This window comes from Macaca mulatta, chromosome 14, assembly GCF_049350105.2.
Source record: "Macaca mulatta isolate MMU2019108-1 chromosome 14, T2T-MMU8v2.0, whole genome shotgun sequence".
Taxonomy (NCBI): domain Eukaryota; kingdom Metazoa; phylum Chordata; class Mammalia; order Primates; family Cercopithecidae; genus Macaca; species Macaca mulatta.
The window spans coordinates 12,854,535-12,867,779 of NC_133419.1; the positions used below are offsets into that span (position 1 = coordinate 12,854,535).

General features: G+C 51.7%; 1 protein-coding gene across 1 annotated transcript; it reads right to left on the reverse strand.

The window, feature by feature from the left end:
• Nucleotides 1-452: 452 nt before the first annotated feature.
• LOC694706 (pepsin A-2/A-3) lies at nt 453-10,683 on the reverse strand. The gene is made up of 9 exons (XM_077962730.1): nt 10,504-10,683; nt 9,855-10,017; nt 7,455-7,572; nt 6,515-6,633; nt 5,633-5,832; nt 3,245-3,361; nt 2,077-2,221; nt 1,877-1,975; nt 453-765 (listed from the first exon to the last, which is right to left on the reverse strand). Exons 1-9 carry the CDS (start codon nt 10,557-10,559, stop codon nt 616-618), a joined length of 1,167 nt encoding a protein of 388 aa, XP_077818856.1. The 5' UTR covers nt 10,560-10,683; the 3' UTR covers nt 453-615.
• Between the last annotated feature and the right edge of the window lie 2,562 nt (nt 10,684-13,245).

Here is a 13,245-nt window from a genome sequence, read left to right on the forward strand (position 1 = left end):
TAGGTATGAGCCACTGCTCCCAGCCTTGTCATAATCTCTTACTGGTTTTGGGAGAAGTAAGAAGTTGACTCCCTCAACTAAGAGCTTCAGTGCTATTTTTTCTTTTTTTCTCTCTCTTTTCTTTTTTTCTTTCTTTTTTTTTTTTTTTGAGATGGAGTCTCTCTGTGTTGCCCAGGCTGGAGTACAATGGCACGATCTCAGCTCTCACTGTCCCTTCTATGAGAAGAGAATGAGCCCAGCATTTTTGGCCCCCAGGTCTTTTTATGATGCTTCCAGCACAGCCCCCTGCAGGCCTCTGTCTTCCTGGCTCCACCATGAAGTGTCCGCTGCTGGGGTCACCCTGTTGGCTGCCATCCAAGTGGATGTGGTCATTTTGGTCCCTGCCCTGGCGTTCTAACCCCAGTGATGTGAAGGAAAAAGACCAGCAAAGAGAAGCAGCTCCACAAAACCTGTTTCAGTAGGTTATGTTTTTATTCTACATTATTGGTAAGACAGGGAACAGGGCCAAGACCTTCGCACTCCCCTGGGAAGGACAGTCAGGAGAATTAGATACATCTAAAGTGGGCAGAGGACGGAGGTCAGATCTTCCTGGGAGGTGGCTGGAAAGACCTGGGCTTAAGCCACGGGAGCCAGGCCGACCTGGTTGTTTGCCCTGTCGAAGACAGTGAAGTACTGGCGGATGAAGACATCACCCAGGATCCAAAGCTCTCCAGATTCGGTGGGGACGTCCATGCCCTGGAAGCCGCTGATGCAGCTGCCCTGGCTCTGGAGAAAAGGAGAATAAAAGTGGAGTTGAGACGCCGATTCAGCAGTGACAGGCACTGGGTGATAAACATCCAGGGCGCCCTGGTCCAGCTGCAAGGCATGTGCAAGGAGGAGCTTCCTGGCTCAGTGTCCAGGGACTCGGCTGTTGTTGGCCTGGAGTCGGCCTGTAGAAGCTGTCCACAGCACGACTGGTTTCTACGCATTACTGGACATTATCTGGCGTTTCTGGCAGGCACAGGAACCCTGACATCAGCATCAGAGCTAAGGCCTTGGGGAGAATTCAGCTGGTAGGAAGGAGTGTGAAAACTCAGCCCACACAGCCTTTTCTCATGATTATTCTGATCCCGACCAGGGGCAAACCGGAGGAGCTGTTAGCCTCTTGCCTCACTAAGTCACTGGGCTGTGACCTTGTCTGCACGTCACCTGGGGAGCTTTGAACCCCCGTAGCCCATCCCATTGCTCAGGCCTTGCCCTCTCCTAATGTAATCAGAATCACTGGGGGAGCCCAGGCATCAGTGCTTCTTGTTGAGTAACATCAGTCCACTGGCAAAATCAGTTTTCCACCTGACGTTATAGTAATAGAAGGGAGAGTTTTCCTGTGGCTCGTACAGCTAAAGATTTGCTACTTGGTAGAGATGGTAGGAGTGTCGGAAGCCCCAGCCTATGGAAATGAGGATTTCCCTTTACCCAACCCTTGGTAGTTCTGATGTGATGAGTCTCACTTGGTTAACCTAACCGCACTCTGAGGGTGGGGAAAGCTGCCATGTCTACATTTTGGATGAGAAAACTGAGGCTGAGATGAGTTGTATCTTGCTCAGAATCAATGGGCTGGTAATTCAGACCCAGGACTTGGACCCAGGGATCCAAATAGAATCCTCTTTTCCCTCCATTAACCTTTGCTTCACTTGTTCCCTTAGGGGGCTGTATCGAGTTCTTATTCCTGCGTTTGTTTTCAATCTGTTCCTTCTCTCCGGAGCCGTCTGGGGCAGATGTTCGTCTGCCTCTGCCTCTCGGCTTCAGCTCGTGGAAGCGCACTTTCCCTCTGCAGAGGGGGACTCTGTGGCCACATTCTGTGTGAGCCCCTCTAGTGGATGGTCCAGAGCCCCCTCACCTGCAGGATGTAGGCACTGGGTGGCACAGGATACTGGATTCCATTGATGGTGAAGACGATGTCGGGCAGGCTGCTGATGGCTGAGCAGCTGACCACCATCTGGAAAGAGTGAGGTGAGAAAAGTTACAAGGGTTTTGGTCCCGTGTGCCTGGCACACCCACTATTTGAGTGTAGAACAGAGCCGTCGGGGCTGGACTCACCTCGCCGTCTGAGTTCTCGCTGGCTCCGATGTCGCTCTGGATGTTGGCAATGGGGCTGGTTGGGCCGGTCAGCAGAGAGGTGCCGGTGTCAACAATGGCCTGGCAGCCCTCAGCGCAGGCGATGGCCTCTCCGTTCATGGTGATGCTGAGAGCAAGGAGCAAGTGAAGGTCCCTGAGCCCTCAGGGGTACATCTCTCCAAGGAGGAACCAGGAGGTGACCCCAGACATTTCTTCCCCACCCATCCATTGGCCAGTGCGTGAAATTTCTGTTCCTCTCATTCACACACTCATTCATCCTGCATTCATTTACCCAACAAATATTTTACAAGTGCCTACTCTCTGCCAGGCATGGGAAACGCAAAGCTAAACCAGACAGCCTCACAGTTCCAGGCTGCAGGGAGCTCCTGGCCTGGCTGGCAAGATAAGTTATGGTGGCAGAAGGGCAGGATGATAACCCAGGTGTGCGGCAGGGAACAAAACCGGGTCCAGGGTGAGAGGCAGTGGAGGGAAGCAGCCAGGGGAGCAGACACCCAGGGATGCCAGGCAGGTGAAGAGAGAAGGAGGACATCAACAGGGGACGGTATGCGGGGAGGGACAGAGACCAGAGGGCTGGGGCAGGAGTTGGAGGAACTGGTGAAATTCTAGCATGGCTGGGCAGACATGAGGTGATCAATGTGTCCTGGTTTACCTGGGATGATCCTAGTTTTAGTACTGAAGTCTTTGTCATGGGAAATTGTTCACTCTTGAGAAATGACTTCACATAATTTCTTAGCCATTTTGCCCTACTTCTAGACTGAAAGTGACACATTTCCTCAAGTTGGAGGAGCGTGTGCTGGGTCCCAGGCCCCTTAAATTGAGATGTGTGGACAGGTGGTCACCCAGCTTTCCCCAGGGATGCTGGTGGATTGTTCTGCCTCCGTGACTATTAGGACAGTGGCTATCTGACCCTTGAAGAGTCTCGGTTTCCCAGACACCTCTTCCCTCCTCTGCCCGGGACGTGTCTTTCTAGGGTTTCTCTGGCTGGGGCAACTTCCGCCTTCCCCCTGGAGTGTGTTCCCCTGTGTCAGCTCTCCCTGGGGGGATTCTGGAAAGCTGGTTAGCTATGAAGCCATAAGGAAATGGAATCTGGGGCCCAGGCCTCGATGCTGCCCATCCATGGCAGTCTCACCTGTCCACGGAGATCTGCCAGTAACCCTCGACAGAAACAGGAACCCAGTTCAGACTTCCAGTGTAGTAAGAAGAGTCAATGCCACCAAATATCACCACGCTGCCACTCTGGTCATCGCTGTGGAAAGTGAGGGAAGAAGACATGAATTTCTCTGTTCGTTCATTTGTGTGAACAACTGCTGGTGGCTCCTCAGAGCTACCCTTGATTGGGCACTTGGCAGGGCTGTCCTGGGGTGTGACAAATGTGGTTTCTTGTCCTCTTAGGCCAGGGCCCACGCAGTGGACACTGTCACTGTTATTTCCACTTACCATGAGGACACTGAGCCTGAGGGAGGTGAGGTCACCTGCCCAAGGTCACACAGCCGGGGAGTGGTGGAACTACGTTTGGAAGAACACGGGTCTTTTAGGTTGAGTGTGTCGTTTCCACCGTGGTACTCACTCTAGTTGCCATGGCGACCCCAGGGATGTGAATGGGTGACAGTGTCGGCTCTTAAGGACTTGATGGTGGAGATCTCTTGTTCTTAGCTGGGAGCAGTTTTGCCCCCAGGGGAATGTCTGGAGACATTTTGGATTGATTGGGTGGGGGTAGTGGATGCTACTGGCATCTAATGCTTAAAGGCTGGGGATGCTGCCAAACGTCCTACAATGCATGGGACAGTCCCTGGCAAGGACTTATGCTGGTCTGAAATGTTAATAATGCCCAGATTGAGAGACTCAGATCTAGCTGGGGAGATACAACGGCCCCACGTGAAATATTTAAGGGCTCATAAAGGCAGATTATGTTTCAGAGCCACCTTGAACATCAACTGGCCAAGAGGAACACATGACAAAGAGCCTTCCTGTTGTAAATTGCAGGAGTCCTTGTTATTTCAATATTCATTTTCTAAATCTCTGCAGTTTCAGGGTAGATGCAGAAGCAAATGTAGATGGCAATAAGAAATCAGTCATCGGAGAACTGGCCATGTATAAAACAGGACCCCCTCACTGAACCCACCCACCTTTTCTGTGAACATCTCACAGTGTAATGCTATACAGTGAGGACCTAGACACATAGTTACCAACCGAGGAAACAAGTGAATGATGGCGAACCCTTTCAAAAGAGGAGGACGTTCGTGAGTGTTAGAGGAACGTTGAGTGTCTTAAGAAAGTGGATGATGCCCTCAGATGTTCTTGCGTAACACTCTGGTCAGCCCAGATTGACATTTGATTTATTCTTTGTTCATTTGTTTGTTTGTTCATGTATTTCTTTGTTCATTCCTAGAATTAGCCCACGGTCACAAATGGAACCTAGGTTTTATTAAATCACAAAAGAAACTTGCTTTCATGATTTAAAAATGTCATCATCCATGATATATCTTGATCAAATCTTTTCATTTTTGTGTTATGGAATTTTGGTCTGTTTTAAGTGTATTCACTTTATTTATTTATTTATTTATTTATTTATTTATTTATTTTCTGAGATGGAGTCTCGCTCTGTTGCCCAGGCTGGAATGCAGTGGCACAATCTTGGCTCACTGCAACCTCAACCTCCCAGGCTCAAGCGATTCTCCCCGCCTCAGCCTCCTGAGTAGCTGGGTGTACTGGTGCCTGCCACCACGCCTGGCTAATTTTTGTATTTTTTAGTAGAGACAGGGTTTTGCCATGTTGGCCAGGCTGGTCTTGAACTCCTGACTTCAGGTGATCCTCCTGTCTCAGACTCCCAAAGTGCTTGCATTACAAGCATGAACCACCATGTCTGGCCAAGTGTATTCATTTTTTTTTTTTTTTTTTTTTTTTGAGACGGAGTCTTGCTCTGTCACCCAGGCTGGGGTGCAGTGGCCAGATCTCAGCTCACTGCAAGCTCTGCCTCCCGGGTTTACGCCATTCTCCTGCCTCAGCCTCCCGAGTAGCTGGGACTACAGGCGCCCGCCACCTCGCCCGGCTAGTTTTTTTTTGTATTTTTTAGTAGAGATGGGGTTTCACCGTGTTAGCCAGGATGGTCTTGATCTCCTGACCTCGTGATCCACCCGTCTCGGCCTCCCAAAGTGCTGGGATTACAGGCTTGAGCCACCGCGCCCGGCCAAGTGTATTCATTTTTAATGACATCTTTGGGGGCCAAGGATGAAGGAACTGGCACTGAAGGGCAAATGGCTGATGACATTTGAGTTGTGCACATCAAGGGGATAAAGTCGCTGGTAAATGAGGTGGAGTGCACATGGCCCATCAGAGAGAGACTTGTCACTATCTGTCTGCAAAGACACATTTCTGTAGCCTCAGACATTGACTTTCCAAATGCCTTGCTTCCCTAGACCCTCTCCATCGCAGCCAGCCTCGGACAGCTCCTGCTGGGCCAGAACACTGTGACCTCTGGAGGGGGAGGTGGGAGGAGGCCCCTCTCCACCCAACTTACGCGCTCAGGTAGACAGAGAAGAGGTCCTGAGAAACCAGGCCCTGGTTCCAGATGTTGTCAAAGACGGGTGTGGCCCCGGAGGAGGAAATGCTGGGGTAGGCCAGCCCCAGGATGCCGTCGAAGGGAGCATAATACAGGAAGGAGCCGGGTTCGGTCTCGCTCAAGCCGAAGATCTGATTGGTGTCCGAGATGCCTCCAACCTGGGTGGGGGAACCGAGATGATATTCACCCTCAGGTCACGTTCACTGAGCTCTGGGTGCCAGCCTCAGGCCTACAGCTGCCCTGGTTCATCCCATGCAGGACTTGGCTGCCAGGGTATCAGCCCGGAAGGAGGGGAGAGGGACCGTCTCCTGGAATGCTCGTTCCTCTGCTGGAGGTAACCATGGCATCTGAATTGCAAATGGCCACGGTCTATGACTCAGTGTGAGATTTTGCTGGAGAACCGATATTCGCTGTGTGTTTGTGTTACGGATGAACAAATGCAAAGCAGACCCCGGGCGAATCAGGGCCTTTGACCCCTGCCATGCCCCAAAAGTAGCAGAGAGAGCTTGTGGAGATTTCCTGACGTGCGGGGGCTGCTGCAGGTCGGGAGAAGGAGGAAGAAGAGGAGGTGCTAGTAGAGAATTGAGCCTTTACGGACTCTCCCCACCCTCCATAACATTCTGCTTGGGTGGAGCTGAGGCTGGCTTATGGCTCCCGGCAGCCCACCCTTTTACTCACTGCCACCCGAGCTAGCAACGTCTGTGACATCTCTGCTGCTTCTCCCCCAGCCCGTACCCCCAATCAGGTTACTTTTGTGATCACCGAGACTCATCGTGCTGGAATAAGCTTATTCTGGGGGTGCCTGATGACAGGATGCAGCGGAAGCCTGCAGGCGCCCACCTGGACAGTGTCGTATCCGAGGATGCCTGTCATGCTGCCGGTGCCGTAGGTGATGGAGACTGTCCCGCTGGTGGACTGGTAGGTGGAGGAATCCTGAGGGTTGAAGCGGTTGTGGTTGGCTGCAAGGGCAAGCGGTGATTGTCAGTTTCAGAGCTGGGTGAAGGTCACAGGCTGGGATGTCTTCCTGGGATGGGGTGCCCTGGCCCCAGGAAGGGCTCTGGAGGTGAGCAGTGACCTTTCCCCCTAGACCCTTGGACCCCAAGAGACCCCATGTTCTGTCCTGTCTCATTGAACTCCTGGGACCATTCACTGATGGCAGGTTCCCAGCCAACCCCAAGGGCCTCCCGGGGACTCCCCAGGCCAACATTGAGCTGAGCAGGCTGGTGGCTGCCCAGTGATGAGCGCTTTCACCCTCCAGCCCCCAGCCGGTGCTCCCGTTATGATGTGGAAGAAGCTGGAGGCACCTCATCTTAATTAAAACTCAGGTGAAAACATTAGAAGAGGAAGGAACCTGTAACACATATTGCTCATGACTTCCAAAGACAAGCTCTCTTTCGTTAGCAAACAATGATTTTTCTTTTTTTTTAAACGAGCTCAGCACTCACCTCTAGCATGTCCTAGTGGGCTATTCTACAGCCCGTTGGCCCTGTCTTGCTTTGGGCCCCTACACATCCTCTCCCAGGCTGTGGTTATTTTGGGGAGCTTCTCTCTCCCCTCAGACTGGAAAATCTTTGACCGCAGGGATCATATCATTCATCCCTTTACCCTGTGGAGCACCTGCGTCCAGTGCCTGGCACATAGTAGGTGCTTAGTAAATGCCTGTTGAGTGGCTCCAGCAGGTTTGGGGGGGGAGGTGTCTGAAGCCCACGGGTGTCCAGGGTTCCCCAGGGTCAGCTGGGGCTGGGGATCGAGACTGGGGTGGGGCGGGCTGGGAACTTACTGCACGCGAGACTGGAGCAGTAGACTGAGGGCACCCACAGGTTGGAGGATCCAGTGTCAAAGATCACGGTGAAGTCCTGGGCAGGGGTTCCGATGCCGATAGTGCCGAAGTACTCCATCTGCCGAGGCCGGGACAGGGCAGTTCATGGACCGGGGTCTCTCTGTCGGGGCCTCCCTAAGGGCTCTCTCTGGGTCATCTCCTCGGTGTGCCTCTCTACCTTTTCCTTCCCTCCTCACAGTTCTTGTCTTTCTCTTCCCAGCCACCGCCTTCATCCTTCAAAGCCCAGCCCTGGTATCCCTTCCTCCTTTAAGTCTTCCCTGATTGCTCCCCCAATTTACCCTCTGCTCTCTCCTAAGCACCACAAGCACCTAACAATCTGCTGCTCCCTATTCAGCCATTGTCTTGGATGTCACAGTCTTCCCATCCTTACAGCACAGAGTATCTGGGTGGAACCTTCTAGCACCAGGCAAGTGACAGCTTAAGTGCTTGTGCCTTAAATTGTTTATCGGAAGCTAAGCAAGCTACCTAAAGATGGAAACCTGGCCGATTTTCTTATTTCTACATCTAGATGTGTACAGTAGGTTGCAAGAAAGGGCATTGCCAGTATTTTTCTTCTTCTTCTTCTTCTTTTTTTTTTTTTTTGAGGCAAGTCTCGCTCGGTTGTCCAGGCTGGAGTGCAGTGGCATGATCTCGGCTCACTGCAGCCTCTGCCTCCTGGGTTCCAATGATTCTCCTGCCTCAGCCTCCCAAGTAGCTGGGATGACAGGTGTGTGCCATCACTCCTGGCTAATTTTTGTATTTGTAGTAGTGACGGAGTTTCACCATGTTTCCAGGCTGGTCTCAAACTCCTGACTTCAAGTGATCCACCCACCTCAGCCAACCAACCAGTATTTTTCTTCTGAGTGGCAGCATTTTCCCCCCTTGCTGGCTCTGTTCCCGCCATACTGGTCTGCTTGCTGCTCCTTGGCGATGAGCAGTCCCTCCTGCCCTAGGGCCTTTGCACTGGGTATTTCTTGTGCTATGAAAATGTTTATTCTAGATCTTTCTTTGGTTGATCCTTTTTTCAAAAATCAATCATTCAGGTCTCTAGTCAAATGTCCCCTCTGCCAACAGGCCTTCTGTGACCACTTTATCTAAATTTGCCCTCTCTCGATCTTCTTTTTCCTCATACTCCAATTAATTAATTTGTCTTGGCCCTCATCAGTACCTGAAATTATCCTCCACACTTGCTTATCTCTCATCCCCTGTAGAATATAAGCTCCACGAACTTTGTTTATTCACCATCATTTTGGCAACTTGCATAGCCTCTGGCACATAGAGAGGTGCCAATATTTCCTAAATATTTGTTAACTAAATAAATGCGCTAACTAAGCCTCTTACCAAGGGCCTGCCAGACCCCATGCTAAGCACTCCAGAAAACATGATTGCGTGAATTCCTGGCAACAACCTCTGTTGGTAGATATTAGTGTTTCTGTTTTCCAGACCAAGAAACGGGCTCAGAGGATTTAAATGTCTTGGCCAAGGTCCTGTGGCTTAGAGGCGCTAGAACCCACATTTGCACCAGGTCTGCTGGATGGCAGAGGCCAATCTCTGAACCACAGTCATCACTGCTCTGTGCCCTCTGCCCTGTGCCAGGCACAGAGGGGACATACGATATCTGTGGGAAGGCAGGGTGTTTGCTGTCGGGTCTCAAATAATAAAGTCAGAGTGATCTTTCTGAAACTCGGATCTGATTTTGTCACCCCCTGTTTGAGATAAATCAGTGGCAGTTAGGACGGAGCCTCTCTCCGTCCACCCCTCGGCTCCTCGGGCCGCAGTCTGCAGCACCCTTCTTCCCTCCCTCTGGGCTCTCCTTCAAATGCCCTGTGCTCCCGCCTGCACAGGGTTCGGCACAAGTGATCAGGCTGTGCGGAGTTCTGTCTTCTTCTCTTGGAAATTCCCGCTCTTCCTGCATGGCTCCCGGGAGGCTCCCTGCCCAAGTGGCAGAGTTGTAGTGTGACACCTTCACTCTGTGGTCCTCCTGCTGCCTGTTCTTTTCATTGGTTTGCAAAACTCCTTGATTACTGTCTTTGTCTCCTCGGCTATGACTTTGCTCACCGCGGTTTCCACCTGAGCCCCGCACAGGCCCTGACATGTAAGCACAGGCCCTGACATGTAACGAGGTGCTCAGAAGAAATAAACATTGCATGAACGAGTGAAGGAATGAATGAATGAACAAAAAGCAGCAGCTCTGAGTGTGAGCTTTCCTGCCTGCCCGGGGCCACTGACACCTAGGGGGCAGACCCTGGGTCACTGCCTGGAGCCTCAGAGCCCCGGCCCATCCTCCAAGACCCCAGGGAAACTCTCTTTCCTGCGGGCCAAGTCCTCAGAGCCGGCCCCGCCGCTTGCCCACACACTCACATCCAGGTAGTTCTCCAGGGGCTGTTCGTCTATCAGGGTGGGCGCCTCCGCCTGGGGGAAGTACTTGCTGGCTGGGTTGAAGTTGTGCTTCTTCAGGAAGTCCTTCAGCAGGCCATGCTCGGACAGGTTGCGCCTCAAGGACTTCTTTCTGACGAGGGGGACCCTGTGGATTGGAGGAGGAAGAGGAATTAGGCAAGGATTCTGCTCACCGGGTGCTGTGGCAGCCCCAGAAGGGAAGGGAAGCTGGTCTAAGAGAAGAAGAAGGAAGGAAGGGAGACGCTCCCACATCTGTGCAATAATGGAAAGAAGTTAAGCTGCCTAGTGGTGGAGCTGGAACCAAACCCAGGCTGGACTCTTAACCAGCTGGTCTAAGAGAGGAAGATGGAAGGAAGGGAGGAGCTCCCATGTCTGTGCAATAATGCAAAGAAGTTAAGTTGACTAGGGCTGGAGCTGGGAACCAGACTCGGGCTGGGCCCGAGTTTTAACCACATCTGCAGAGCTGCCTCCCAAAAGGGCAGAGAGAGAGGCAGACAAGGGGGATGGAGACAGCCAAAGAGAGAGAGGAAAAAAAGGGAAGAAGGAAGACACAGGAGTAAAGAAGGGCGATGTGGGAGGCAGGCGTCTTCACACCCATGCCACCCGGACTCACTTGTGGATGATGCACTCAGAGAGCGCCACCAGACCCAGCAGCAGCAGCCACTTCATGGTTCTTCCCGGGTCCCAACTCCAGGGAGAAGCAAGACGGGAGGAAGGTGCAGAGCAGCAGCATGAGCTGCCCCTTATATACAACTTGGGTCCTGCCTTATCGGACTCTTTGAAAGTCACCGGTTTCCCTGATCCCAAACAGAAAAGCTCCTGATAAGATTGTTGCTGCCCCAAGCCAAGTTCTGATACTGTTCCAGCGGAGGCACTTTCCATTGTAACCTTGCACCATTGTGGGGGTGAGGGGGGTTGACATGGGGGTGGACCCGCAGGGAGAGAGAGGAACAATGACCTGGAGGCCCCTTCCCTTCCCTTGCCTTCCCTTCCCTTCCCTTTCCTTCCCTTCCGTTCCCTCCCCTCCCCTCCCTTCCCCTCCCCTCCCTTCGCCCCCTCTCCCCTCCCGTCCCCTCCCCTCCCCTCTCCTCCCTTCCCTTCCCTATTTCTCTCTTTCTCTCTCTCCCCTCCCCTCCCCTCCCTTCCCCTCCCCTTCCCTTCCCTTCCCTTCTCTTTTTCCCTCTTTCTCTCTTTTTCCTTTTTTTTTGTGACGGAGTTTTGCTCTGTCGTCCAGCCAGAGGCTTATTTCTTTCCTTTCCTTTCTGGCTTACTTTTGGTGGCAACTGGGCTGAGTCTGGGAAGGAGATGTGCGCAGTACATGGGGGAGGAGGGAGAGAGCACCGGCAGAATGCTGCCTTCCCTTCCTGGAGGAGGCAAACTTGAGACCGGCCAGGTATTTCTTTGGAATCTGTGTCCCTCCCTTTCTGCACCTCTTCTCTTTCTTTTGGTCCCTTCCCACCCTCTCCACTTTTGAGATCCCACCTGGGTCTGATTTCTCCAGGTGCTCCAGGCTTATAACTGGGCTGAAATCAGCTACAATGGAGCAAAGCAATCTGGGCAAAGAATTCATACTCGTGGGTGAGTGACTTAGAAAGAGGATGCTTAGCTGGGTGCCGTGGCTCACGCTTGTAATCCCAGTACTTTGGGAGGCTGAGGCAGGTGAATCACCTGAGGTCAGGAGTTCAAGACCAGCCTGGTCAACATAGTGAAACCCCATCTCTATTAAAAGTAGAGAAGTTAGCTGGGCATGGTGGTGGGCACATGTAATCCCAGTTACTCAGGAGGCTGAGGCAGGAGAATCGCTTGAACCCAGGAGGCAGAGGTTGTGAGAGGTGAAGTCGGCTGAGCTTCTGAGTCAAGTGGGGACTTGGAGAACTTTTGTGTCTGGCTAAGGGATTGTAAATGCACCAATCAGCACTCTGTGTCTAGCTAAAGGATTGTAAATGCACCAATCAGAACTCTGTGTCTAGCTAAAGGATTGTAAATGCACCAATCAGCACTCTGTGTCTAGCTAATGGGGTGGAGACTTGGAGAACTTTTGTGTCTACCTAAAGGATTGTAAATGCACCAATCAGCTCTCTGTAAAATGGACCAGTCAGCTCTCTGTAAAATGGACCATTCAAAAGGATGAGGGTGGGGCCAAATAAGGGAATGAAAGCAGGCCACCGGAGCCAGCAGTGGCAACCCCTTTGGGTCACCTTCTAGGCTGTGGAAGCTTTGTTCTTTCACTCTTCTCTTCGCAATAAATCTTGCTACTGCTCAACTCTTTGGGTGTGCACTACCTTTATGAGCTGTAACTCTCACTGCGAAGGTCTGCAGCTTCACTCCTGAAGCCAGCGAGATCACAAATCCACCAGGAGGAAGGAACAACTCTGGACGCCACCTTTAAGAGCTGTTACACTCACTGAGAAGGTCTGCAGCTTCACTCCTGAAGCCAGCAAGACCACGAACCCACCAGAAGGAAGAAACTCCAGACATATCTGAACATCTGAAGAAACAAACTGTGGACACACCATCTTTAAGAACTGTAACACTCACCGTGAGGGTCCGCGGCTTCATTCTTGAAGTCAGCGACACCAAGAACCCCGGAAGGAACCAATTCTGGATACAGTTGCAGTAAGCTGAGATCCTGCCACTGCACTCCAGCCTTGGCGACAGAGCTAGACTCCGTCTCAAACAAACAAATAAACAAAAAACAAAAAACAAAAAAAGAAAGGAAGAAAGAGGATGCTTACCAAAGCAATGGATCCTCCACTTTGTGAACATTTATTCAGTGGACAAAGTAGAGTGAAAACTCTGATGCATAAATTACTGGGGAGGAGGACAGGGGAGTGGGGTAGTCCCCAGGTAGATAGGAAGCCCTGTCTCAGGGTCTTGTTCTGAAATCAGATCCCCTGGGGCATCCTGAGACTGTCCAGCCATGAGAGCTACAGGTTCTGTTAAAGCTCCAAGTTGCCTCCAGTGCCTCCAGGTGAGTATTCAGAAGTGGGCAGTGTGGATAAGTTCAGGGACAGTGGTGGTTAGTAAAAAACACGTTGACATTTCAGCCTTCTCTGTTAGCTGACATGTTTGTGCCCCAAATGTGAATCCTGGGCCTGTTTTTTTTTCTTTTTTTTTCTAAGCAGTCAATCTCACTCCAGTATGACTAGCGCTTCTATTTGCCACGTTCACGTCTTCTGGTGCCTGCTTCTCTTCCTCTCTCTTTCCTCCCTCTCAAGCCTCTCTCTAGCACTCTCTCTCTCTCTCTCTCTTTTTTTTTCTTTGAGACAGGGTCTTATTCTATCACTCAGGGTGGAATGTAGTGGCATGATCACGGCTTACTGCAGCCTCAACCTCCCACGCTTAATCAGTCCTC

Bases quoted from the DNA above. Each gene is read 5' to 3' on its own strand.
- LOC694706 (XM_077962730.1), bottom strand. From the start codon at position 10,559: ATGAAGTGGCTGCTGCTGCTGGGTCTGGTGGCGCTCTCTGAGTGCATC. The intron at 1,976-2,076 runs GTGAGTCCAGCC...CACTCTTTCCAG, and splicing joins GCGAGAACTCAGACGGCGAG to ATGGTGGTCAGCTGCTCAGC. The intron at 766-1,876 runs GTGAGGGGGCTC...CCTTTTCTCCAG, and splicing joins CCAGTGCCTACATCCTGCAG to AGCCAGGGCAGCTGCATCAG.